Below are 26,395 nucleotides of genomic sequence, written 5' to 3' on the forward strand. Positions count from 1 at the left end.
GATTTCTTTCTCTTGTGCACTTGGGTTGAGGGCATCCGACTGGCCTCTGAGAGAACAGCCTGGGTGTTAGGAGTTACCTGCTCCACAAACAGCCTCACAGCTCCTCCTAGAAAAAGGCCATCATATGGCTTGAATAAGGATGAACTCAGGAACTATATAATGAATAGGGTTACTACAAGGTGAGCTCCATCTAGATAGGAATCCTCCCAGTGTTTGCCACCTAATGCCTATGATATCTAGTATTAACAGGTGCAAAATTAACAGTAAAATGAAGTTTGCAGCTCAGGTGGTAGCTGAACGCAGTATGCTGCTTCCAGTGTTTCTCCCGTCCCCATGACTAATAGTAACAATGACAAACCCTGACCTGTACTTTCTCTGTGCCTTTGACACATTTAACCTCTTTAATTCTCTAGCAAGCTTGTAAGGAGATCCATTGTTGTCTTCCATTTTGTAGAGGAGGAGACTGAGGCAGATTGCAATTAAGTAACCAGCTCAGTGTGGCAATTGGTAAGGTAGATGTGGGATTGGAGCACCTCATGGCCCTCGCTTATCAGGGCAGAGATCCAAGGGGTGGCTGCTCACCCTGACCAATAGTGGGCATTTCTGTTGGACAGGGGGAGGCCTTGGCGGAACTGGGCTTGTTTGTCCCAGGGTGGACTGGGTGAGGCTGGGCAGCCGGCACTGCTGCCATCATGCTGGGTTGTTTACGGCTCCCTGGGACTGACAGGTGTTTACTTTAACACGAGAATGTCTGAGTTTCACCACTTGTTCCATTGGCTCATCTTCACAAAGGATGGCACAGAAGAGTTTCTGTTGGTCCAGGCAGCCTTCACACATACAATCAGGGCAAAAATGGTCCAAGTGAGAAGATACTATGGAAAGGAAAGTAATGCATCTTTTAAGAATTTATACTTTGTCTTTTAGCAAAAAGACAAACAAAAAGTACTTAAAGTCCAGCATGATAGCATACTTTCAAATTGGGGTAAAAGAAAAAAAATAACAAGGATAGGACCATAAAAGAGAGGCAGGATCAGACTAGAGCAACACTACAAGCAGCAGCACACACTTTGACTGTGCGCCTTCTTGCAGCCAAACCCGAGAAGGAGCCCGGGTCAGCTCCCGTAGACTCCCTGCCTGCAGAGCCAGGGACTAGCGGAGGGGTGAGGATGCAGGAAAGGGCAGCCAGGGCCGGCTTCCGTACCAGTGCTGTGATGTCCTGAATCTGTCGTGCTGGAGAGGGGGCATCGGGCTTTATCATGACATGTAGTCTGAGCTGCGTCGTTTTCTAAGGCTTTGGTGGATGCGTAGTGAAATTTCTCACAGGCGTTGGAAATACATACTCACCTTTAGCTGACATTTCTAGGTTATTGTATGTTTTAATCCTACTTTCTTTTCGTTGTGAGTCAGGACATTTTATTCCAGCAAGCCTCCATTTTGCAAGTATCTCCCTCTGTCCCGGTCGGGGGGTGGGGGGGGCGCTAGACATGGCTGGGGCCACGTTCCCAGTAGGATGATGAGCCAATTACCGTGCACTTCGATGTCAGTCTCACTGAGCTTTTCCTACGTGAGTGATCCTCTTAAATAGTCATAGTAATTATGATGATGATGATGATGATGATGATGACACTTTGTCCCTGTACCTGCTTGTATGGCTTATAAATCACTCTTTGTGTACATAGTTGCAGTTTTCTCAAATATTTCCGTGAAGGAAACTCCTGGTCTTGTTTTTTTGGTTCATGCTTGGGAGCATTTAGTCATAATAAAATGGAGAGCTAAGAAAAGGATGAAGAAATTGGAGTCTTTTAGTCTTCGACCACTGCAGTGCTCTTTCGGAGTGACTAACAGTGTTTTGATGTGTTTGTATGAAATGTTCCCCGTGTAGTGATGATGATGGCATTGGCAGTAGTTGTTTTTGAGATGGTGTGAAAGTTGAGGACATGAACCTTGTAATGAATGTCTGGTGCACCGTGTTCTGTTGAGCACCCACCCTGAACTAAAGATAGTGCCCTCTATTCCATGGCCGCCCTGGTGAGATGTTAAGATGTGGAGACAGAGGGATCCCATAGGAATGGTTGGTCAAACACCGAGTGTCTTCTGGGCAGTTCCGTGCATGGGAGCCCATGACTTCCTGCTCTCTGATGAGTGGAAAGAAGCGAGGCGATGGGGCCCAGAGTTCCAAGGCATCATAGGCCTGGCATTGTACCTGAACCATGGACTCCTAGTCCAGTCCTCTCCTTGAGCCACGACTTGCCTGCTCCTCTGCATTCACGTAGACCCAGGCAGCCAGCAGCATGCACCGGGCCCAGAATAGAGATCAGGTGTGGTGAGGCACCTGCGTTCAGGAAAGGCACTGAGCAGCCCCGGGACTGCCCCTAGGACCACAATTGGGGGAAACCATGTCTATGCAGATAATGTGTAGATAGGAGTTGGCAGCAACCCCGTGATGCATACTTCTGGATAAAAGCCTTAAAAGCATGAATCAGAGCTACCATCTGTTCCTCCACCCCTTCTAGCAGCCCCTCAGGAGATGAGCCTATACCTGCTGGGCCAGCCCCTCTCCTCACCTCTCTCCTGAACCTGCTGCTCTGGCCCCGCCCCTCCACGAAGCTGCTCTTATCTCAGCTGCCAGACATTGCCAAGCTGCCAGATGCAGTGGCTGTGTCCCAGCTCTCACGTTCCCCAAACTGCATGAGCATTTAGCACAATCGATCTCTCCCTCCTGTTTGATGCACTTTCTTCTGGCCCTGCCTCTCTCCGCTCTCTGCCCTCACCCACCACTAGGCATCCTTACTGGTTCCTTCTCCTTGTTCTGATTTTAGAATGCCTTTGCAAGTCTCAGTTTTTGGATTTCTCTCTGTCTCTCTTGCTTACTCCCTAGATGATCTTTCTAGTTCCAAGGATTTACATATGAGAGCACCCTGTTATGTCGCCTTTGTATCAGACTCTCCTCCACCTTTCCCTTGAGTACACCCCAAACCTGTCCCTCCAGCAGCTTTCCCCACCTCGGTGAATAGCTTCTTCATTTCTTCCAGTTGTTTTGATAGAGATTTTCCTTCACTGTTGTATGAGTACTTATAATGCTTCTCTCTTTCCCTTCTTCCCAGCCCTCTGGGTTTCTCTCCTGTGTTCCCCAGCCTCCACCCTGTAGTCTCCTGCTTCTGCCTGCTCTCTGCTTCCCGCTTTGCCGCTTTCTCCTCGCTCCCCTGTGCACCTCTGCTTCCTTCTGAGCGCCTGTGTTTACTGTTCTACTGTGGCTTCGTGTCATCGCTCTGTCTTTCCCTTTGATTGAATCTGTCTCCCTGCTCCGCTATCGAGACCATTCATTTGCTCTTCACAACGCCTCATTATTAGCCTGGGAGGAGCAGCCTTCATGCAGGGATACTTACACTACTTCCTAGTCTCAGGGAATGAAAGAGATTAATCATCCCGTCCTCTGTGGTGCATCCCATAAATTGCATCCATGACAACATCGAGTCCGTGGCCTTCCCCACTGAATCTTACCACCAGCCATGCTCATAGATCTCGGTGGTTCAGGAAACCCCACGTTGTCATCAGCCTCAGGGGGCAAATTATCCCACTGAGCAATCAACATTACAGCAAATTTGTCTATTTCTACAGTTTAAGTTTTATGTTCCCTGGTTGGGGAGTTGGTGGGCTAGATGTGCCTGCACAGAGAGAGTTGGATAGAGCCTTTTATATGTGGCTTTAAAAATTCTTGACACTATAGATGGGAAATCCTAGGAGATTTTGAACTTCTCTGCTGTGTCAACAACCGAACCATTGCCCAGGCTGTAGAAAATTAATTCAGTTTGGGGCAGATTCCCACTGAACACTGTGATTGTTTGTTGAGAAGTGTATCTTAACATTTCTTGAGTAATAAATATTCTCACATTTTCACAGGCAAAATTTATTCAGAATGTAAGTAGAAGTCAGAATGACTTTATAGTTGCATGGCCTGAATTGTTGCTTCAGAGAGTGTATGTACACCCTGCCCGTGGACACCAGAGCATCTGTTTAAAAGTATCCTCTGTATCCAAGTGATTTTAGTCACTTGTTGTCAGGAAGGCAGCCATCAGTCAAGCCTGCTAAGCAGTGACGCCCTAGAGGCAGCCATGTTCCGGTCCTGCCGGTCAGCCTGTTGTCCTCTCTGCATGTTGGTCACCTCACTGCTTCTTAGCACTTGCATTCTCAAATGGGCAAGAGGTATATAGACAGTGCTCCAAGATACCGCGTTATTACCCGAAGATTGTCTAAGAAAAGACAAAAGAGTGTGAGCTTGCAATTCCCATGGATTTGTGTTATGCAGTGCAGCTCTAGGACTTAGCAGCTACTAACCGAAAGTGTTTATTTCGTTTGCCAGGATGACAGGTAGCTGGGGAAGTCTTTGCTGGTTCTCAGGCGCAGAGAAGACACCTGCCTCTCGTGCACAGGGCGTGCATTGACAGGCTGGCGTGGGAGGGGGTAAGCTTCTGGCCACAGAATAGAGCAGGTAGGCAAAATAAACTGGAAGCCTCCAACTCAGAGTAAATGCACTAAATTGTTGGTTTTAAAGCTTAAAAGGAAATAATTTATGAATTAATTCAAACCTAGCCTAACCCTGTTTGTTTTCAAAAGCTGTTGCTCTGGGTGAGTAACAAAATATCCCGGCAGTTTCAATGAAATAACAACTGAACTGGCGTTTTCTTCCCTTCAAGAGCCCTGAGGAGAGTGGGCAGCTGTCTGCCACACCGGGTGTTTAAAACGGGCCACTCTGGCCTCGTTAGTGATGGCTCTGTACTGGTCTGACATTGATGCCCCCTTAGGATTCCATTCCACCATGAAATACGCAGGGCTGGTATCACCAAACCTACTTTATCTGTGGGATGTGGAGGCATGGGGGTTCTTCCTCTGTCCCCAGGAGCCGGTGTGCAGGGAGCCCGGGCACTGAGGGTGCTGCCAGAGGCATGTTCAGGAGACAGCTGTGGGTGCCCAGCGCTCTCTGCCCTCGCCTGAAGGAGAGGAACCTGGGAAATCCCACTCCCAGTGGACCCTTTAGAAAACCCCAAGTAGGGAGCAGCCTCAGAGAAGTAGGCTTGGTGGCTTCTGTGTCCCTTCCTCTCAAGGGACTCTGCTTGCCATACTGTGGTAATGTTAACCCCAAAACTGCATGCTGCTCTTGTTTTAAAGTGTTCAAACAATTTAGTTTTTAATTTGTATTTGTATCCAAAGCATTCTCTTTAATTGCTGTTGTAGTCTCGTTTTTTAAAGCTGGTTCGGAGCCTGGTGGTGTTCCCTCGGGACGAACAATGATGTTGACTGGCAGGGTTTGTCTCTTTGTGTTCCCCAGACGCTCTGAGTGGGAGTCTTCAAATCACCTACGAAGATGGTGGCCTTGTCCTTGAAGATCTGCGTCCGCCACTGCAACGTGGTGAAGACCATGCAGTTTGAGCCATCCACGGCCGTGTACGACGCGTGTCGAGTCATTCGGGAACGGGTACCTGAGGCACAAACTGGTCAAGGTAGCTGTCGGTTGTTCACTGGTTTCTTGAAATGTGTTTGTGTGCGCTCCACTTAGTCGTGAAAGAAATGGAGGCTCTGAATGACAAGCATGGCCCCTGGCATCTGTGTTTCAATTGAAATGTCTCCATAGCCTGGACACTGCTTGCCTCCCGTGTGAGGCTTGGGATGACAGTGACCGCATATGCCTTGGAGTGATGCCCATCACCGTGGCCCTCCCCTGTATCGGCACTGTGCTCTGCAGTTTACAAGTCACTCTTCGATACAGCCATCCCGTTTGCCCATAAAGGACAAATGAAGCTGCCGTAACAGTCACCGGTGTTGTAGCTCCTGAGCTGTTCCCCATGCGTGAAAACTTTCCATTGCCAGCAGCCCAGAGAAGACCGGAACTGCCCCTGGGACCCAGGGCAAGATTTATAGTTCAAGTGCTTTGAAGGGGCTTTATAAATTTTATGTCAAACCTTTTTTAAAAAGGCTTTTGTTTTTATATGTTTTGTTTAATATTTAGTTAAACCACTGACCCCCATTAATCTGAATTTAAACAAAAGCCACTCGTACAATTTTTCCATTTCCCTTTGTCTTCTCTCTGCATTTCCTTTCTTTTTTTACTGATTATTTGCCTGACACTTGAGACACTGGGACTACTCCCAAATGGATAAACCTTCGGTGTGAAAGTGGTATAAGATTTATCTTAAAAATTGGAAGCATAAAATCAAACATAGCATCAAGGATAATTACAGGGGGGATAGATCTTCTTCAGAAGATCCATTTCTTACAAAACTGCTGACCTTTTTGGTGTAAAGCATAATTTATGTTATTCAAAAACACTCTGTTATTTCTAGATTATCCAGAAATAAATTTTGCTTACTTCCCTAGCCTTATTTCAAGATCTAGTTGTTTAATCACTTATGGTGTCTTTAATTTTCTGTTACTGTTTTTCTCCCAGGGTCCCCAACCTCCTTTGGGTTAGATTGTTTTATAGCTCAGGCAGCCTAAACCTTTAAAGATCTGAAATTGTTTTCTGTGAAACAACAGGCGCTCTGACCCTCACCTGGGCCCCCAGGGCTCCCCTGAACCACATTAAGGACGAGACCGGAAATGATCCTGCTTTCCGCCTGCCCACCGCCCTTCGTGCCTCTGGGACCAGACAGGAGGGTCTCTATGGAGAACGTGGACTTTAATTTTCCACCTGGTTCATAATTTGGTGACATGGAGGACAGAGGCTTCATTTCACAGTGAACTCCTGCTCACCTTCCTGCTGTAAGCAGGATACTGTTTTGCAATGACGGAGGCATTATTCCAAATGAAAAGGCTCCATCGGCCCCTCTGTGCTTAAGTGGCTTTGGGCTTAGATGGTCTCTGCATTTGTTTTTCTCCATGTCTGTTTTGTCATTCTTTATGGGCTCTTGGCCTGGTTTCTACAGCAAGTGATAAGGAACAAAGCCAAATTCAGTTAGAAAGAAATTCGCACTGCTTGGTCTTAATACTGTATTTTCCCAAATTCTAACACAACTGGTCTTAAGAAACATCAGCCTTGTCTGAGGGTATTGGATTTTCAGCTCAGTCCTTATTCCTCTCCACCGGCTTTGGTGCTGCTGGCTGCCCGTGGGGTCAGAACGAAGCGTTTCCCCCGTGAAAGGGAAGGCGCACGTTCTTGCCCAGTCAGCAGGTTCAGGTCCTGGATGTCAGTGATGGCTTCATCATCACCTTGTCTTCTGTGTGTCTTTCTGTTCATCTTCCAGCTTCTGACTATGGGCTGTTTCTCTCTGACGAAGACCCCAGGAAAGGCATTTGGCTGGAAGCGGGCAGAACACTGGATTACTACATGTTGCGAAATGGGGTATGCTGCTGATCTCATTTTCCCCATCACTTTGTCCTGGAGCCTTCCGTAGAAGCCAACATAATTATGCCTGAAAGAAAAGGAGAGACCCAACCATTTATTTTGATTCAAGGGTGTCTTATTAATAGTCTTGATATAACATATTTTGTAAGGGCTGTGTAGGTAGTGATAGAAAATATCAGCCGTCCAAATTCTTGAAATGCCACAGAGTAATTAAAGCAGTTTGTGGTTAGTATTTGAAAGTGTTTCTACATGCCATCGTTGGATTTAGCAGCTAGGAAAGAAGAATCAGCGTTTTCCCGTAAGTGTGTAGGAAGTATCCTACTGAATGGTGAGGGAAAGTAATGATGGACTAGAGGGAAAAGAAAAATGCAATCCTAAGGGTAGTTAGAGATTGAATATTAACTTGTGTTTTATGTATATAAGAGAAAGTTATTATTAGATGTACATTTAATAAGGATCCTTAAAAGTAACAACCAAAAATGCTTGTGCTAGGGAAGTGGAAAGACATAATGAATAAAAAGTGTTAAATGTTCTGTTTAGCTTACCCTTGGAGATACTGGGTGTTGGTGTGTGGAGTACATGGGTCAGATTGGTCAGTATTCCATAAAACAAGAGTAAAGTACGTGTAGCCAATTAATTTTTCCCTCCATAACTCTATTTTTAAGATGTGTAGTAAAAAAAAGTCTCTTTAAAAATAAACTCTCACATATTACCCTTATTTGGCCTTGCCGTTACAGTGCAAACCAGTCTGACTATGGCACACATGACTGTGAAGAGTTATAGGGGCGTTAATGATGTCCTCCAGGACACGGATTTTAAACGTTGCTTATAACTGTGTGAGAGATAATTGGAGGAGCACACTACTGTTTTTTTAAAAGTCCAGTAGGAATTTTCCTCTGCTAATTCTTGTTACAGCAGATAATCCCCAGCCTGTCAGGAGGACATATGCCACTTTCACCTTACAGAGGTTAGTTTTCAGCAATTATCAGCCATAAATGTATTCTGTAGGTGCAATTCCACTATCAGACTTTTAAGAACTCTGGATGAAAGGAATTATTTAGCCCCAGAGTTTCTGTATTAGTGGCAAAAATCTCACAAACACTTTGAAGGGAGAATTTAGAATGTGCTAGGGAAAATTCATTTTTTTAAAGAAGGTGTCCAAGCTCATGGTCTAGTTTCACACGCAGTATGAGACGTTCGTCTGGTTTTGCCCTAGGATATTTTGGAATATAAAAAGAAACAGAGACCTCAGAAAATCCGGATGCTGGATGGGTCTGTGAAGACGGTGATGGTGGACGACTCCAAGACAGTCGGGGAGCTCCTGGTGACTATTTGCAGCAGGATAGGTGAATATTCACGTGCCTCGGTTCCCATTTTCGCTTTGCTTTGATTTCGTGCCTCTTCTTTTCCTTACCCCGTTCGCTGTGGAGACAACCTTGGATGTGTCTTAGCACATGGACTTCTGCCGTTTCTAAGAGTGTGATCATTCTCTCGATTTGCAAACCCAGGGACTGGTACTGTAAATTCTTGAACTTCTCACTGAGTCAACATTGAGAGCTTTTATTTTCTTTCTTTCTTTTTTTTTTAAAGATTTTATTTACTTTTAGAAAGAGGGGAAGGGAGGGAGAAAGATGGGGAGAGAAATAATCAGTCTATGGTTGCCTCTCACACACCCCCAACCAGGGGCCCAGCCTGCAACCCAGGCATGTGCTCCAACTGGGAATCAAACCAGCGACCTTTGGATTCTCAGACCAGCTGAGTTGGATTCTCAATCCACTGAGCCACGCCAGCCAGGGCGAGAGCTTTTATTTTCCTTTCAAAAGACTAGGAATTTTCTAATTGAAAATGATGTTTCTGAAGTCATATAATTCAGTCTCCTACCCACTATGGGACATTGTATATCACCATAAAGACTCATGGGGATAGCCTATGTATGATTGATTGTTACACAGCTTCTTTTTCTTATAGCTTCTATCAAGATCCTCAGGGAATAAATCTATTTCCTTTCTACATAAAGCCCCTCACATATTTGAAGAAGTAGCCCAGCCTTTCTTAGTTTACTTTTCATTCAAAGGAAGTCCTAGTTCCTTCAGCCACTTCTTCTTTGATGTTGTCTTGCCTTCTTCTGCGTGATCTATACTTTGTACACTTGTTTCTAGAAAATTAGAATTGAACGTGACATTTTGAGTGTAACTTAACTATCTGAAAATACTCCTTTTTAGCCAGAGTTATTTGATGCGTGTTCCATGGGCAGCCCCCAACCCTCACCTTTCTGTCCTTTGTCACCAGAGACTCCTGGGAGTGTTACAGGACCCACAGGGAAAGGGAAAATAGCAATGTGTGATCACTAATAATATAATCTAATTTATATTTTTAGGAATAACAAACTATGAAGAATACTCTTTAATTCAAGAAACAGTGGAAGAAAAGAAAGAGGAAGGGACGGGGACTCTGAAAAAAGACAGGACACTGTTACGAGACGAGAGGAAGATGGAGAAGTTGAAGGCCAAGCTTCACACGGACGACGACCGTGAGTGTCTGAGCGGGAGGTGTGGGCAGGCACCTGGCTCGCCGGGCCTCGCCCCTCCCGTCGTCTGTGGTCCGGGGCGGCTGTTGTGTTTTTGTTTGTTCGTTTTGCTTTCTTTTTCATTTCATCTGTAAATATTATGGTCCATGTCACTAAGACATCGAGACTCATAAACAAAGTGACTGAAATACCACTTCACATCTATCTAAAAAAGTACTGTATTTTTTGGACTATAAGATGTACTTTCCCCCCAAATTTGGGAGGAAATGGGGTGCGTCTTATAGTCCAAATGGAGCTTGCCTGGCTCACTGTGGGGGTGGGGGGGTGGAGTGGGGTCACAGGAGGTGGGGGGGGGCAGTGGGGAGTGTGTCTTGTAGTCCAAAAACTATGGTAATCTCTTAATATCAAACACAAATCATGTTTACATTTTCTTCATTGTCTTCTAAAAAATTTTTTTCAGCAGTTTGTTTTAACTGGGGTCCAAATAATGTTGAATGATATGTTGCTTACTTCTTCTAGTCTTGAAGATTTCCCTTCATCTTTTACATTTTTGTTTTCTTCAAATATTTAGGGGCAAGAAAACAGGTTGTTACTTGCATAGAGTTTTATATAATCTCAATTTTGTTGATTGCATACCTATGGTGTCATTTAACATGTTCTTCTATTCCTTTTAATTCCTAAGACCCGGAGGCTTGATCAGATTCATGTGTGTGTGTGTGTTTTTTAAATAAAAACTCCGTATGTGATGTTGTGTACAGTAAGTCCTCATTTAACATCATCAATAGGCTCTGCAACTTCAAGCAAAATGTTTCATAATGAAACCAATTTTATTACAGAACAGTTGATATAAACAAGATTTAAGTTCCTGTAGCATCTCATCAATGTTATAGGAAAATGACATTTTATTCAAGGACCTGCTGTATTTCCATGAGAAAGTTGTGTTTGGGTGTCTCCCTTTTTGTGATGTTAACAGCCACTGATGACTACTGCCTAGATACATTATTTCCTTAGGGGTTACAAAATGGCAACGTAATTCTCTCATAGGAAAGTAATCTTCTGTGGCCATGTGGTTATTATTTGGAAAAGCCATTACATACACCCCCTGTGTCTCCAAAGCCTGTGCTGTGCTGTGTGTGCCTGACCGCCCCCCTGCCCCCCTCCCAGCCCTGAGAACCTTACTTCATGCACAGGCCACTCAGACCTTCCCAACCTCTTTTTTCCACTGTTCTTGCTCTCACTCTTGCTGATGCATTGGGAATATGTCATCATTGTCATTATTGATCTACAGTGGGACCTTCATTTCCTCTGACCCTTTCTCCATTCTCTTTTTCTGCCTCATTTGATTTCCAATTACATACTTTTTTAAAAGTGAGACTTTAGTAGACAAATCCCAAGAATTTTTATGATGTGCATGATACTGTCCTAGGTACTGTGGGAGGTGAGGGTAAGCCAACACAACATTTCCTGTGTGCTAAAGTTGCTTATAATCTAGTGGAGTGTGTAATAAGTACTACACTGGATGTATTAAGCGCAGGGAGGAGTGTAGGAATGAGAGCTGTGGAAAGAGGAAATGAGTGAGCAATTCCTGTGCACCTTGGTATCAGCTGAGCGTTTTCTGAATGAGTGGGATTCCAGCCGGGCCGTGGGCAGGGTTCTACCATCCCCCACTGCCTGAGTGTCCCCTCCCCCAATCACTGTAATGTTTCTCCTCTTTTCTATTTAGGGTTGGAGGTAACTCATTATGCTCAAAGCTTCTAAATCGTTTCACCTGATGAGACTAAAGTATCCACTTTTGACTTAAAGGAAAATGCTAACTTTGTTGTCTTGGCCTAAAGCACTGACTTTAAGTTTGTCACCCCCAAAGGGAAGGGGAATTTTCTTTCATTTTCTTTCAATATGTCGTATGGTGTATGATGGCATATGTGCGATTATTGTGCAATGTTAATAACTTACAGTTCTAATATAAGAAGTAACTGTGCTGAGTATCAGCATTATAGAAATGTGCATCTGTATTAAGCTGCTGTTTTGATGAGTCCCCTAAACCGAGAGGAAAATAAGCACAGCTCACTTGTCTGTGGCGTTGTGTTGCAGTAAATTGGCTGGATCACAGTCGAACATTCAGAGAACAAGGAGTCGATGAAAATGAAACGTTGCTGCTTAGAAGGAAGTTCTTTTACTCGGATCAGAACGTGGACTCGAGGGACCCTGTGCAGCTGAACTTGCTTTATGTTCAGGTACCACATCTGATGCTCGGACATAGAGGCTGGGGAGAGTCCCGGAAGCCCCTGCTGTGGCTTATGCTGAGCAGGAGTCGGGCTCCGGCTTCTGTCACGTGTACGGCATGCAGTTTCCGGGGGCACTGCTCCTGGGTTCCGCACACGTGTTCAGTTGTGGTGTGGGTTGATGTTGGACATGAGCTGCTGGCCATTCAGTGGAGGGCCTTTCCTTGGCCTCCCAAATAGGGACCTGGTGGTCAGTACTGTCCCTCTTCGCCTCGCTTTGTGGCACTTAATTGGTTCACCTCAAATGCACTGATGCTCTCTTAGCTGACATTTTAGAATAACGTGAATAATGGTCAGAAAATCAGTACTTCTCACTAACTGAACAATATTCTCGCAATAACCTTTTTTCTTTACTATTAACTAATTTTCAAACTCAGAGGAGTCCTTTAACTTATCTGAGTTGCAGTTTCCCATGTGTAAGATGTGGGCTTTGTATTAGACAGTCCCCAAGGTTTCTTTTGGCTCAAGGAAAACATCAATCTGTCTCCATTTCTCAGGTCTCTTAATTCTTCCCCTTCCTCCTTCCCTTTTCTGCTCTTCTATCTATCTACCTATGTGCCCACAGGAAGAAAGTGCAGCCACAGCATCACCTGTGTTTATAAATAAAGTTTTATTAGAACACAGCTCATTTGTTAACGTATTACACATTGGTAAATCCACTCATGTATCACATTATTGTTTATGTGTTGTCTGTGGCTGCTCTTGTGGTCCGGTGGAAGGATGTGGTAGTTTTGACAGACCGCATGGTTCATGTGGTCTGGTACGTTTACTGTCTGGCCTCTAACAGGAAACGTTTGCCAATCCCTTAGTTAGTAGATGGAAGAGTGGTGTGGAAGGAGAGCTAGGGAGAAAGAGGCCGGAAGGCTAGAAGAAAGGGAGATAGGACAGTGAGATGGTATGGGTTTTAGGTTCAGAGCCATAGCTCAGCATGTCCATCTAGGTGGTCTAGGGATCATGAAACTAGAGAAAGGAAAGAAAGAAAAAGAATAAATAGCAACAGCAGTGGTGGGTGAAGAATTGAGAGAGGAACTTCAGACAGTGAGTTCCTGATTCTAAGACTGTGTTTGCTTAGCCTTTCCCCTAAATGTCTGTGGTACTGAGTTCTTGTGTCTGACTGTCTCTCTCCTCCCTCCCCCTTCTTTATCTTGGGGTGGGAGTTTTTACTTCTAGATAATTTTTCTGTTCCCTTGATGATTTAGGGCTATGGAAAGTATGTTCTATTTCTTCCCTCCCCCCCCCTCCCCATTTATTCAGTCATTTCACAAGGATTTCTCTTTGCCTCCATTTTTCATGATCCACTTCGGCCTCTCTAGACTATACGCAAGCTTTAGTTTCAGTGCACTGGACACTGCTGATGTGGCCCATCTGTAGGCAGTTCGGGGCAAAGACTTGCTTTCTTTTTGCCGTAACCCTACTGCACTGCAGTCACCCACGGTGCCCTGCCTGCCTCACTGGGTTGGCTGGCACTTCTTCCCCTTGCTCCACAGAGAAGGTGCACTCGGGTGCAGGAACGCATCCATAGACAGGATGTGTCATTCCCCCAAGCTCCTGATGCTTTTTGCTTCTTCTTGTGTTTCAGGCTCGGGATGATATCCTGAACGGCTCCCACCCTGTGTCCTTCGAGAAAGCTTGTGAGTTTGGAGGATTTCAAGCCCAGATACAATTTGGACCTCATGTGGAGCACAAACACAAACCTGGATTCCTAGAGTAAGTGATCCTTTGGCTTTCTTTTTTCTCCTCTGTTTTTCTTTTCACTCTTTGTTTTTGAGCTAGCTATATAAAGTACATGCAACAGTTTCAATCAATTGCAAGATTTTTAGCTTTTCCTCAGTTGAGGGTATGATGAAATTTGCAGACCTTAGGGAAAGCAAGTGGCCTGGAAACTCAGGGTTGGGCTGACTGTGAAGGTCATCTGCTCCAAGTCCAGGCAGCCTGTGATTTCCTCTGCCCCTTAGAATACTGCTTCTAAATAATGGGCCAAATGTTGTCCTTTTTAATATTTTGTTAAGACTCCTATACAAGAACAACAGAGCATAAAAGACAGTTTCATGTTCTTTGTCACAATCTTACGAATTCTTCGTTGCTCCGAGAGGATGATGTACGCATTAACTACGTCTTCACTCCTTTCACCCATCTGGTCTTTGGTTCTTTTTTATAAGATGATGGGGGTGTCTTTTTCTGGCTCAGAGATTGAAGAAAAAGCTAACCCTATAGATTTATCCTGGCCCCATAAAACGTTAGGGTTGGTTTCCTAGAAATACCCAGAAGGACAAGCCCAGCCATGCACGGGCTGCTGTTTTGATCTTCCTTCCCCTCTGTTTTGACCTGGGCTTCTCCAAGGGTTTTGCATGTTTTTTCTGCTGGTAACATTCCCTTCCTTTATCTGTCACTCTGCCCCCTTTTCTGTTGCTCTTCTGCTTCCCTCTAGAGCAGCTGAGACATTCTGCTGGGCCAAAAAGAAATTACTTCACAGACTCTTGACATGATCAGTATCATGATGTCACTTAAATGCGGCTTTGGAAGTGGGGACCTGACCGGTGCTGACTGGGGGTGGGCGGTGCCAGGTTTCCCGCAGGGTTTGCCTGCGTGAGATGTGTTGAGAAGGGCATCCATTGTATTGTGTCCGGGGGTGCTGAGGGGAGAGGATAACATAAATGCTTTTTTGGTCTCAACCCCACTTCCACTTTTGTGGAAAGAAGTAGGGACCAAGCATATGCCCTATGATAAGAAGAAAACCTGACTTTTCTCCTGGAAGCAAAGAATGCCCGGCCAATAGGTCTGAACTGAGTTGTTTCAAAAACAAAAAACTCTCCCCTTGGGTTAATGAATCCCAGGGAACCTTTCCAAAGTGATATTTTTGTTCTGCAGTAGACCGTATGGTGACCTTGGGAATGGCTTTGAGCAGGTTCTATCATTTCTTTGGTTTTATTTTCACCAACTGGGTCCTGTGGCCAAGTGTTCCTCGGGGCCCATTTGTACCCGTTTGGTCTGGCTCCCTTCCCACAGGAGCCGCGGGAAGCTGGCCTTTCTCTGTTTCTGTGACACCCCAGATGCCTTACGGAAGACCATGTGCACACCATCTTGTAGGAGTTTCATGTTCCCACATTCTAGCCCCACAGCTGGTTCCTCACATATACTTGGATGGTGACGTGTCCTCAAGTACTGTGGGTTATAGCCACAGAAATTCATAAACAGCAAGAGCTCATTAGGTCCTGGCGGAAACAGCATCTTTTGTTTCTATGTCTTTGAATGAATGATGAAGAACAGGAAAAAATGGAGAAAAGACTTATGAACCAAAAATTTTCAAATAGGGTGTTTTCCTGTTTTTAGGCTTGCTTACCTGTTAGCCCACATGGCCCCGATGAAAAGGTGATCTAAACGCAGCCATGCACTGAGTGCCTAAAATGATGCTGGTGCCCTGGTCATCTCACTGATGCCTTTTCTCCAGAGTTTCAGGACAGTGAGTTGTTGGGGCCCTGTTGTGCGTTCAGAGAGCAGTTCATTTTATGCACTGCTCATGGAAGGAGAGTCCCAGAGAGGAGAATTGGCTTGTACAGCTACATGGAGCTTTTTCTGCAAGTAGCTCAGACTCCTCACACTGGGTCCTGTCATTTCCAAAGAGAATCCTGCTTTCAAAGTTGTCCCTGCCACCGGTCTTCCAATGTGCAGCAAAATTAGGAAAGTACTTTAAGATGTGATTCCAAGGTCCTGTGGTTTTTATTCTGAGCAAGTGTCACTGGTTGTGCCAACTATGTGGTAGCGGATGTTTTTGTACCACTGACTGTTTGTGTGGGGATTACAAGCACCATCAGAGCATTGGTATCGCTCTTACAGGGTCTCCTGCGATTTATAGGTCTGCTGAATGCTGCGTACCAGCACTGCATTGAGGATGACCCTTCTTGTAATAATCTGAAAGAAGCCAAAGTTAAGCAATTTTATTTAGTCAGTTTTCTTTTTTCTGATATTATAGTATGAAGCCCATGCCCCCAGTGGTGTGTGTATTCTTCCTAAGGTTCCAAATTAGAACAAGCTTATTATGCTTGGCGATGATTATTTTTCCGTATGAATTTGATTTACTTTCTAATTAGACCAAATCTAGTCTAGGTAATGAGGCATTTCATCTAGCGTAGATGTTTCACTGCGTGCATTATTGCACACACTGTATAGGTAAAGCTTCCTGAAAATGTTCATTTCCTTTTAATTAAAACAAAACAGCAAGTCACTTTCCCTGATTGTACGTCAGCTAGTTGGATACTGTTTGCGGACAACACACCTGGGCCATGTCCAGTGACGGGCTGGGCCGTGTTTGCCAGGCTTTATATTGTCTCCATCCAGCTTTCATATGTACTATCTGCTCAAAGAAGTCAGAGTCTTAAAAAGAAATTGGTGAGAAGGTTGGACTTGTCATGGAGCCAGGTGGAAGATACAGCTGGGTCGAGATTTCACCCATGTAATTTCTGGATGAGGTGCATTTAGTGAGTACATTTCTTTTAATTTTTTAAAAATTTATTTTAGCATTTTTGCTCCAAATCAGCAGCATACTTTGGACCCTTTATGAGATTCTTTTTTACCTTTCTTCAGAGGCTTTAACAACTTCTGGACTCAATACCACCTTGGTGAAGGCATTTATTTAGAATAATGAAAATTGGAGGCTGAAGGATTTTCAGAGTTTTCATAGAATTGAGGGTTATTTAACATCACTTGTCAGTTCTGTGGATGGGGAAAACAGGTGCACGAGGCACAGACAGAACAAGGCACAGAGCCAGGGAGAGCTGGGAGCCGGAAAACAGCCGTCCTCCCAAACCTAGTCTCGTGTGCTTCATCTCGGTGACAGTTTTCCTCAGGTCATCTCCAGGGTCCCAGAAGGGAGCATTTCATGGACGCATGAAGTACAGACAACACCACCACACAGTCACCTGTATATTTCATGCTCTTCTGTGCTTTCAGGAAGCATGCCCCGTGGCGTTCTTTAGCTCAGGAAGGACTTAATTGTTGTGTTCTCTCGTGCCAGGTATAGAGAAGATGCAAAGCAGCATATACTAATTCTTTGCTGTTTTCGAGGCTGCAGTCTGTTCGGCAAATAAACCTATGAAATTGTTGTTATGGAGAGCCAAAACTTCGCTCTGATTTCATCAAGGTCTAGCCTTTAACTATGTTTTGAATACAGGGTGGTTTATTTAGGATTTTTAAAGTGGCAGTGCAGGCTGTAGGGAATACTATGAATTGTTTTTAGAAAGGTGGCAAGAATATGGTATAAAAAGCAATGTTGATCAATAAATTTGGCAAAATAGAAAGTATATAAGATAAAGTAGAATTAGCCCCTTAAACAGCAACAACAAAACCTGTTCTAATGACTAACTTCAGGGCCCTTTAAAACATGGTGGAAAACTTTAAGAAGTGAGTTTAAGAACAGTTGAAGTCTTCTATGGACCTTAACATATCAAAGATCAGTTCACTGGTAAAATTTAGACCTTAAGTCAAGTATATGTGTTAAAACTGAAAATAGCTCTGAATGATGGGTATAGAGTGTTCACTGTATAATTCCTTAAACATTATGTGTATTTAGAGTTTTTACATTAAAATGTTGGGGGAAGATTGGTAGTGCATAAGAATGGAAAGAGATTGTATAACTTCCAACCCAGTGGCGCGTGGAGAAGAGATACAAACAACTTGGCCAATGCAATAGGAGTTGTACAGGAGAATTATGAAAACCAACCATGAAAAGGTGTGGTAAAGTAGAATGTACAAAATGAGAAATACTTCTGAATATATTAGGCATCATAGCAAACACAGTTGACCCTTGAACAACACAGTTTTCAACTGCACGAGTCTACTTATGTGTGGATCTCTTTCAACAAACACAGTCAGCCCTTTGTATCAGTAGATTTCACAGCATGGACTCATATTGAAAAGTTTTTTCCCCCCCATTCCCAACTGTGTTTTCCCAGCCATGTATCAAAACTATTGATTTCCATCTGTGGTTGGTTGAATCCATGGATTCAAAGGGCTGATTGTACTTAAGTTCTGGGGGAGTCAAAAGTTGTATGCAGACTTTCTACTACACAGGCATCAGCACCTTTGACACCTACTTTGTTCTGAGACAACTGCATCAGTACATCAACATTAACAGTTCATAGAAGTTCTCATATTAGATGGAATTTTTTAAAAGTTCAGCTCTTTTAATTCCTAAAGACACACTTAAAATTTAAGGACAGAAGAACATTTAAAGTAAAGGCATAAAAAATGATGCACTAGGAAAATAGTTAAATAATATTGCTTGTAGCAATATTTTATCTAATATATCTCCCCAGTCAAGGGAAACAAAAGAAAAAATAAACAAATTGGATGACATCAAACTAAAAAGTTCTTGCACAGCAAAGGAGACCATCAACAAAATAGACAACCCATAGAATGGGAGAACATATTTGCCAATACATTTGATAAATATCCAAAATTTATAAAGAACTTATAAAACTCAACACCAAAAAAAACACACACACAAACAATCCAATCAAAAAATGGGAAAAGGATCTGAAAAGACACTTCTCCAAAGAGGACATACAGGTGGCCCATAGATATGTGAAGAATAGCTCAATGTCACTAGCCATCAGAGAAATGCAAATTAAAACCACAAGGAGATCTCACCTCACACTTGTCAGAATGACTAGCATTAACAAAACAACAAACAAAAAGTGCTGGCAAGGATGTGGAGAAAGGGGAACCCTTTTGCAATTTTGGTGGGATTGCAGACTGTTGCAACAACTGTGGAAAGCAGTATGGAGATACCTCAAAAACTAAAAATGGATCTGCCTTTTGACCCAATGATTCCACTTCTGGGAATATATCCAAAGAAACCCAAAATACTCATTTGAGAGAACATAAGCACCTCTATGTTCATTACAGTGTTATTTATAATCACCAAGATACAGAAGCAGCTCAAGTGCCGATCAGTAGATGAGTGGATAAAACAACTATGGACATTTACACAATGGAATACTACTCGGCCATAAAAAAGAAAACTTTGTGACAGCAAGGATGGACCTGGACAACATTATGCTAAGTGAAATAAGCCAATGACAGAAAGACAAATACCATATGATTTCACTTATATGTGGAATATAATGAACTAACAAGCAAAATAGAGACAAACTCATAGACAGAGAGCAAGATGACAGCTATTGGGGGGAGTTAAGGGGTGGAGGGATGGAGGAAAAAGGACTTGTGGACGTGGACAACAGTGTGGGAATTGCAGGGAGCAGGGGAGTACAGGGGGGTTAAATGGTAATGGAAAAAAATACAATAAAAATATAATAAAATAAAGCTAGAGAAACTATAATGTCACACAAAATAGACTTGTAAGGCAAACAAAGCATAGAGACAAGGAAGGTCATTATAAAGATAGACTCATTCACCAGGATGATATATTTTAAACCTGCATGTACCTAGCATTACCTTAAAATATATGACAGAAAAATAGACAGTATTACAAGGAGAATTTTGGATATACAATTTTAGTGGAATAATTTAACATTATTTCTCTCATGGAAGTATAAGCAGAACAAGATCAAAATAAAAGGAAGAGTATTTTAGTCAAGAAAAAGTAATGAAATACAAATCAGAATCAAAAAAAGCTACTGCTTTGAACAAATTCATAAAATATGTAAATGTCTGGTATGTTTGATCAAGAGCAACAAAAGAAGATAAAAGCAAAAATAAACATTATTAGTAATGAAAATGGGGCAGAACTTCAGATTGAGATTTTTTAATCATAAAAAATGAAATGAAAACTTGAAGCCGAAAAGATTGAAACTCTAAACAAAATGGGTAATTAGAAAATCTTGATAGATATATAATATTGAAATCGCCGTATCAGTTAAAGTATACCAACCAAAAAAACAACAAAACAAAAACTAGGCCCAAAAATGCTAATATGTGTATCTCAATAAAATTGTTAAAAAGCGAATATGGACTAGTCAGGTCTCATGAATGACCAAAACTAACTGAAGATAAATGGGGGACTCATACAACTCTTCTAACTTCATATGAAGCTGTGATGATAAAAACTGTTATGGATGTAGGGTGGTATAAGAACTCTAAGGGTTGATAAACCCATCTTTTTAAAAATTAAAATATAAGGTAAAAGACATTGCCATGTTCAGAGCAAAGCTCCAGACTGGAAGAAGAAGTTTGCACATTTGCAATGTATGTTATAAAGAATAAATTAATATACAGAAAATATTAAAAAGGAAAAAAATCTTCTAAGAAAAAGATCACCCAGGATAGTATTACATACCTTACTTAGAGAAAAGAAAATTCAACTGATTTTTAAAGGTATGGAAAAATATTCAGCCTCAATAATAATCCAGAATGCAAAATCAGTAAGAATATAGTTTTTCATGTCCAGCAGGTGAGTACAAATTTAAATATAAGAAAACACCGAAGTACTTTACAGAAGAAACAAGACATTTCAGAATATAGCTCTGTTGAATTTAAAAACACAAAGAGAAACAGAGTGTGTTGTGTATAGCCACAAGGAGATGTAGGAACATAAAATATGCATGGAAAGCAACTTCAGGAAAGTGACTGCCATTAGGGGGAGAAGAAGAATGGTGTGGGACGTCAGCTAAAAGTGCAATCTCTATTTCTTTAAAAACAGAGAGGGGGGTAGCCATCAGGAAGCAAATATTGCAGCCTGTTAACATGTTTTTATCTTTGGTGGTGGGCATATAAATTATGAGGCATATACTTTTTTGCACATTTCAAAATGTTTCCACAATTGACATTTCTTTTAAAAAGACAGTTGTGATAGTTTGTGTGTGAGGTGATAAAAGCTTTCATTCAGTTGAGGTTGGATATCTAACGAATGGCAAAGGCAAAATTAGTAGGCAGTGGAGGTCAGACGAAACGTTTCCATGACTCTGTGCTGCAGGAGTAAACAGTCCAGTGGTTGAGTGCCGATGGCTGTGTCACAGGCCGAGGAGACCTGTCATCCTTGTTCACTGTAACCCCTCCTCCTGTTGGCGTGTTCCTCGGAAGCATTGTACTGAGAAAACAAAGCAACCCAGGGTATAAGCCTCTGCTGAGGAACAGGTGTGGAGTGGGCTTGGAAAATTTTCTCTCAAACTCAAGATAATTGTATTGTCACCAAGCAAAGCTTTTGACGCAGCAGGAGGTCTTAAGTCAGTTTTTCTTTGGGCATATGTTGAAACCACAATTCCTTCTTTGGAGCTGGTCTTCTGTGTATTTTTGTCAGAATAATTTGGCTGCAGATTCTGTCTTCCAACTCACTGCAAAGCAGGCATTTCTGCTTTTGTTCTTCACCCATTCTGTCCTACCTGCTATTCCTCACCACTACCTGCCCACTAGTTTCTGTACTGTTGCTCCCGTCCTGTGTGCCAGAGCTTCTGTCAGTTTTGGGAGGCAGTGGCCATTCAGTGGTCCTCCCAGCAGCAGCCTGCTGAGGTTGGCGCCCACTTCTCTAACTACTTTCAGACTCCAGAACTTTCAAACCGGGAGCCCCTGAGCTATCTCTGTGCCTCTAGGCAGATTTCCTTCCAGTCACTGAAAAGTATTGGGACTGAGATAGGACCTCAAGCTCTTCCCCGTGCTTCTCCCATGCCAACCTCTCTGTCCACTTCTGCCCACCCTAAGCATTTCCCATCAACTAGTGCTTCCTTCCAGCCATGTCATCATGTCAGTTAACCACCAGGATTTAGTAAACCAATAGTCTCAATCACACAGGCATTTGCATCTTTGAGTCTGGATTCAAACCCAAGCATGTCTGGTTCTATCAACAGAGCCTTCGGCGTGCCGCACTCGCAGTGCTCCAACCTAACTGTCCCACGGAGCCATCCTGAGGGCTTGTTAAAACACACACTGGTGGGCCTCACCCCAGAGCCTCTTAGTCAGCACGCTGCTGGTTCGGGGGCCACACTCTGAGAACCTTATGTGATAGCACATTCGAGATGTTATTTTTAGCCATCCAGTGATTCAACATAAAGGTTGGACTCAGGAAACGTGGGAGTTGCAGTGTCCTTTGGGTGACACTGTCCCTGCCGCACCATCTGCCTTCCCTCCCCCTTCATTTCTGCACCCTGTGCTGGGCAGACACCACGCTGCTTTGTGTGTTAGTATTGATGCCGTTGCTCCTCAGGAATGAGGGGACATCCATTGCTCTCAGTTCATATAAGCAATGACACTCCTAGGTAGGAACATTTTCCTTTTTTTCAGGCGCTAAAACCAGCTTAGAGAGGAGATGACTTGCCCATGGTCATATACTAACTACTCGGTGGCAGCTCTGGAACAGGTGCAAGGCAGTTAGCACCTCCCCAAGTCACAGCTGCTCCCATGTACTTGGACACCACCTGCCAGACCAGAGAGCATCTTTAGGACGCCTCTTTTGGGATTACTTGTAGAAGCAGCTTAAACTTTTATATAAGAAAATGAGGTTTTAGTGAACATCTAAATTTGAATCCAGACCTCACTCCTCCAGATGTATTTATTAAATTCTCCTTCCCTTATTCAATGGCTTTTTGGCATTTCTTAAAAATTGCTGCCACCATGGCATGGTCATTACTGTCCTGCTCTTTCTTCTGCTGTGTGAGGTCTTTAAGCCATCCCATTTTGGTCAGTGGTTATCCCTGGATACTGGCTCCAGCCATTTCGATAGCTTCCTAATCTCAGGTATAAGAAGCCCAGGAACATCTTACACCGTTTTCTGGTGCAGAGCTAGAAGCAGCCATTTCTCCAAGGACCTCTGATTCCTTTTAGTGGGGAATGGTATCTGAAGACCACCTGGCCAAGGTGCTGGGGGTGCTTATTGCCATCAGGGTGTCCTTGCCTGTAGTCTCCTAAGAGGACACAACTAGAAAATAAATATGTTTTTCAGAAAAAGAAAATTGAATCAGATATGCAGTAATTATTTCCAAGTCAGATGTAAGATTTCAGGGCTTTCACTGGACTTTTTTGGCTTTATATGTTTTTTTCCTTTTTTTTAAAATTATTCAGTTACGGTTGTCCCAGTTTTTCCCTTGTTGCTCTCCCTTCCCCTCTACCCTCACCCCCACTCCTGCAGTCAGTTCCCACCCTGCCGTCCATGTCCATGGGCCCTTTGTACCTGTTCCTTGACCAGACCCTTCCCTTTCTTTCCCCCTCTGTCCCCTCCCCCTGCCCCCTGGTCACTGTCCGTGTATCTTTTTCTCTTTTATGCTAAAAATTTGGTTACTAACAATTAGTAACATTACTTACTTTATATTAATTGTATATAACATGTTATATAATATAATATCTTAGTTTTATAGAGAGAGTGTGTGTATGAACAAGGGAGAATGTTTAAAATAATGGTATCAATATTTATCAACTATTTTACTATGGGGGGTATTTGAAAAGACTGTTTTTCAGTGTTACCTGAAATCATTTTTCTCTCTCTAGTTATGCTGTCAACTTGATATACTGTTAAGTTCACTTGTTTCAGTTTGCTTGAGATTTTTAGGCATTGCTTTTTTTCTCCTTTTTGTGATTTCATGTGGTTCTGAAGTGAAAAAAAAATTTCAAGGAGTATCTACAGAGGGGTCTGTTTTCCATCCTTGTCCCCCTCTCCTTGCTTTTCCCTTCTTCCCATAGAGAATCATTTTTATTAGTAAGAGGCATATTCTTCTATTGTTTTAAAAGTACATATTAACAATATAAAGTGAAAAATATTTCCTTGCTTTCTTGCAAAGGATTGCATACTGTACACACTTGTGGCCCTTACTGTGTCACTCTACAATATATCCTGGAAATTCTTTCTCATTTAACCATGTTAGCTTCACACGGTTTTTCAGACTCATTGTATATTTGTGTCCTATTTAGGTGTATTGTGGAGTGTGGCAGTTTGTTATTAATTGTAACCAGAAAATGCTGGGAAAGTTAGTGACTTAACTGTGAGTTTTATGAAGTCTTTTCTTTCCTTCTCATCCTGGAACATAAATGCTATCCTTTTTTCCTTCCTTTTTCTCAGTCTAAAGGAATTCCTGCCCAAAGAATACATCAAGCAGAGAGGAGCTGAAAAGAGAATATTTCAGGTATTGGGAATGTCAATGTATTATTCTCCTCACTCCCTCTCCTCATTTATTAGTATGAGGGGGCCCCTGCACATGATAATTTTGTACCCCCTGCATGTACTTGGCTTATGTAATAAATGATGAGTGGCTCAAGAGTAAAGAAGCTGACAGTTCTACTTCGGGCAGATTTATTATCTTAATCCACACCTTCTTGCTAAAGGTTACCTAGCCCTTCTGAGAAAAAATGTGCATATATCTAATTTCAGAGGCATTATCTTGGTAGCATTAAAATAAGTGATTTGCCACTAAAATGCAGTGAGGAAGAAGCTACAAGTTGCTCCTCTGTCCAGAGATAGGTTTTTGAAGCTAGAATTTGGGAACTAGTGTCTTTTTAACATTTAGGATTATTCTAAAAGAGCATTGTCTATTCTAGGCAACCAGTAAGAAAGTCCTACTATCAACTTTACCGTGAGACAGGCACTCTAGTAAATCCAAAATATCAAAGTCTTACTTGATTTTGAAATGAAATATAAGTTGAAATAAAAATTTCATGCGTATAAAACATTTTTTACCAAGCATTGTTCCCAAGTATTGTGACGTACAGGCATTTGTAAAACCTGCCTTTTGGAAAACTATATGTTGTGGATGGATGTTAGAATGATACCTCCCCCAAACAAGAGCATTCTTCTGGCTCACATATAAAATGTTGTTTCTGAACCTTTTGGGATATGGAGTCCTTTGAAAATTGGATTACAATTACAGACTTTATTCCTGCCACGCTGCACATACACGAATTGGTGATGTCGTTATGAAATTTGTAGGGAGTTTGGGCTCAAATCCCAGTTAAGAAGCACTGTGTTAGAGCTTTCGGTGTACTCTTGACATTTGGTGAGTCGGACGGAATATGTGTCGTGGAGGGGTCTCCCACACAAGTGTTGCTTACTGATGGGTTGTAGCCACACTGCATGCACTGTGTTTTATAACTACCTTACCAAGTCCACCTGCTGGCAGAACTGCATTAACTGGTCTCCACTACTGCCGCTTCTGCAGGAGCACAAGAACTGTGGAGAGATGAGTGAAATAGAAGCCAAGGTCAAGTACGTCAAACTCGCCCGGTCCCTCCGGACTTACGGTGTGTCCTTTTTCCTGGTGAAGGTGAGTTGGGCAGTGTGTTGGAGAGAGTGTTTGCTTGTGCGACCTCTTTTTCTTTTGTTAAAGTGTTTGCTATGAAGGTTGGTTTGTCCTCCCTAGACCCCTAGCATTTGCAGATTCTGGCCCACAGTGACCCAAGTTTAGCTGCTGGACAGACAAGCAGTGTCCGAGCTGTGAGACTGGTGAGTGCGCCTAGCTGCCCATGGTCCTCCAGACAGCTGTGCTGTGGCTTGGCTCACTGTCACTGCTCTGAAGTCACTGAAGAAGTGTGTTCACTTTTATTCATTACGACTTCCCCCTGAGAATGTTTTACTTAAGACTGTCAAAGTGCCTGGACTAAGTGAAGGCCAAATCAATTTTTTGTGGTAAATAAGAAACTTAAGATGTATGCTTGTAATGGGTCTGGGATCCCTGTGGCATTTAGATCTGTTTTTATCAGAATTGTGTGTCTTCCTACTGGAAGGAAAGAGGTGAGTCTTTAAAGTTAACCTGTGAATTTCAGAGGGAGGCCCTTGATGGGTGTGTTCTTAAGGGGACTGATAAACCCTCCCATCGGCTTCGTTTCTCCTCTGAGCATCCTGAGCGCGCATACTCTACTTCAGTCCTTCCTTCTCTTCAACTGCTGTCAGTTTTACACCAGATAACATCAGGCCCTTGCAGATGAAGAAAACATGGCTGAATCACTTTGTTTCTAAGAAACATAATTTGGAAGTTGAGTTTCTTACATTTAGTGGGAGTTTTAATCTATCAGTGAATTTTTGGATGGTGCTAATACCTGCTAATTAATGACTCCATTTCCCAATATTAATAATAACAATAAAATTTAGTACATAATTATATGCCAAGCATACCTTATTTAACTCTATCAACAGCACAATGGCCAAACTATTACTATTAACTTCTTTTAGTAATGACAACACAGGAACCCAGAAAGATGAAATGACTCAGCGAGAGCCATAAAGACTTGAATTCAGGTCTCTCGGACTCCAAAGCCTATGTTCTTAACCACTGGGCTATGCTACCTTAGCTAGGGTGACCTTGTTTGACCTGCTTG

General features: G+C 42.8%; 1 protein-coding gene across 10 annotated transcripts in view; it reads left to right on the forward strand.

Annotated features, from left to right (window-relative positions):
- The window catches only part of TLN2 (talin 2), a 409,742-nt gene that overhangs the window by 225,469 nt on the left and 157,878 nt on the right, over positions 1–26,395 (forward strand). For 8 of the 10 annotated variants that reach the window (XM_045822076.1, XM_045822086.1, XM_045822079.1 and 5 more), the window contains 8 exons: positions 5,327–5,498; positions 7,239–7,336; positions 8,556–8,685; positions 9,717–9,869; positions 11,958–12,100; positions 13,728–13,855; positions 24,147–24,210; positions 25,240–25,344. In XM_045822076.1, the coding sequence (XP_045678032.1) occupies positions 5,363–5,498; positions 7,239–7,336; positions 8,556–8,685; positions 9,717–9,869; positions 11,958–12,100; positions 13,728–13,855; positions 24,147–24,210; positions 25,240–25,344 (957 nt within the window). In that variant the 5' untranslated portion in view covers positions 5,327–5,362. Of the gene's footprint in view, positions 1–3,898; positions 3,919–4,382; positions 4,490–5,326; positions 5,499–7,238; positions 7,337–8,555; positions 8,686–9,716; positions 9,870–11,957; positions 12,101–13,727; positions 13,856–24,146; positions 24,211–25,239; positions 25,345–26,395 lie in introns of those variants that run through there. The other 2 variants (XM_045822085.1, XM_045822084.1) reach the window with 2 other exon arrangements.

The sequence above is a fragment of the Phyllostomus hastatus genome, unplaced genomic scaffold, assembly GCF_019186645.2.
Source record: "Phyllostomus hastatus isolate PE091 unplaced genomic scaffold, TTU_PhHast_1.1 phas_scaffold_501, whole genome shotgun sequence".
NCBI lineage: Eukaryota > Metazoa > Chordata > Mammalia > Chiroptera > Phyllostomidae > Phyllostomus > Phyllostomus hastatus.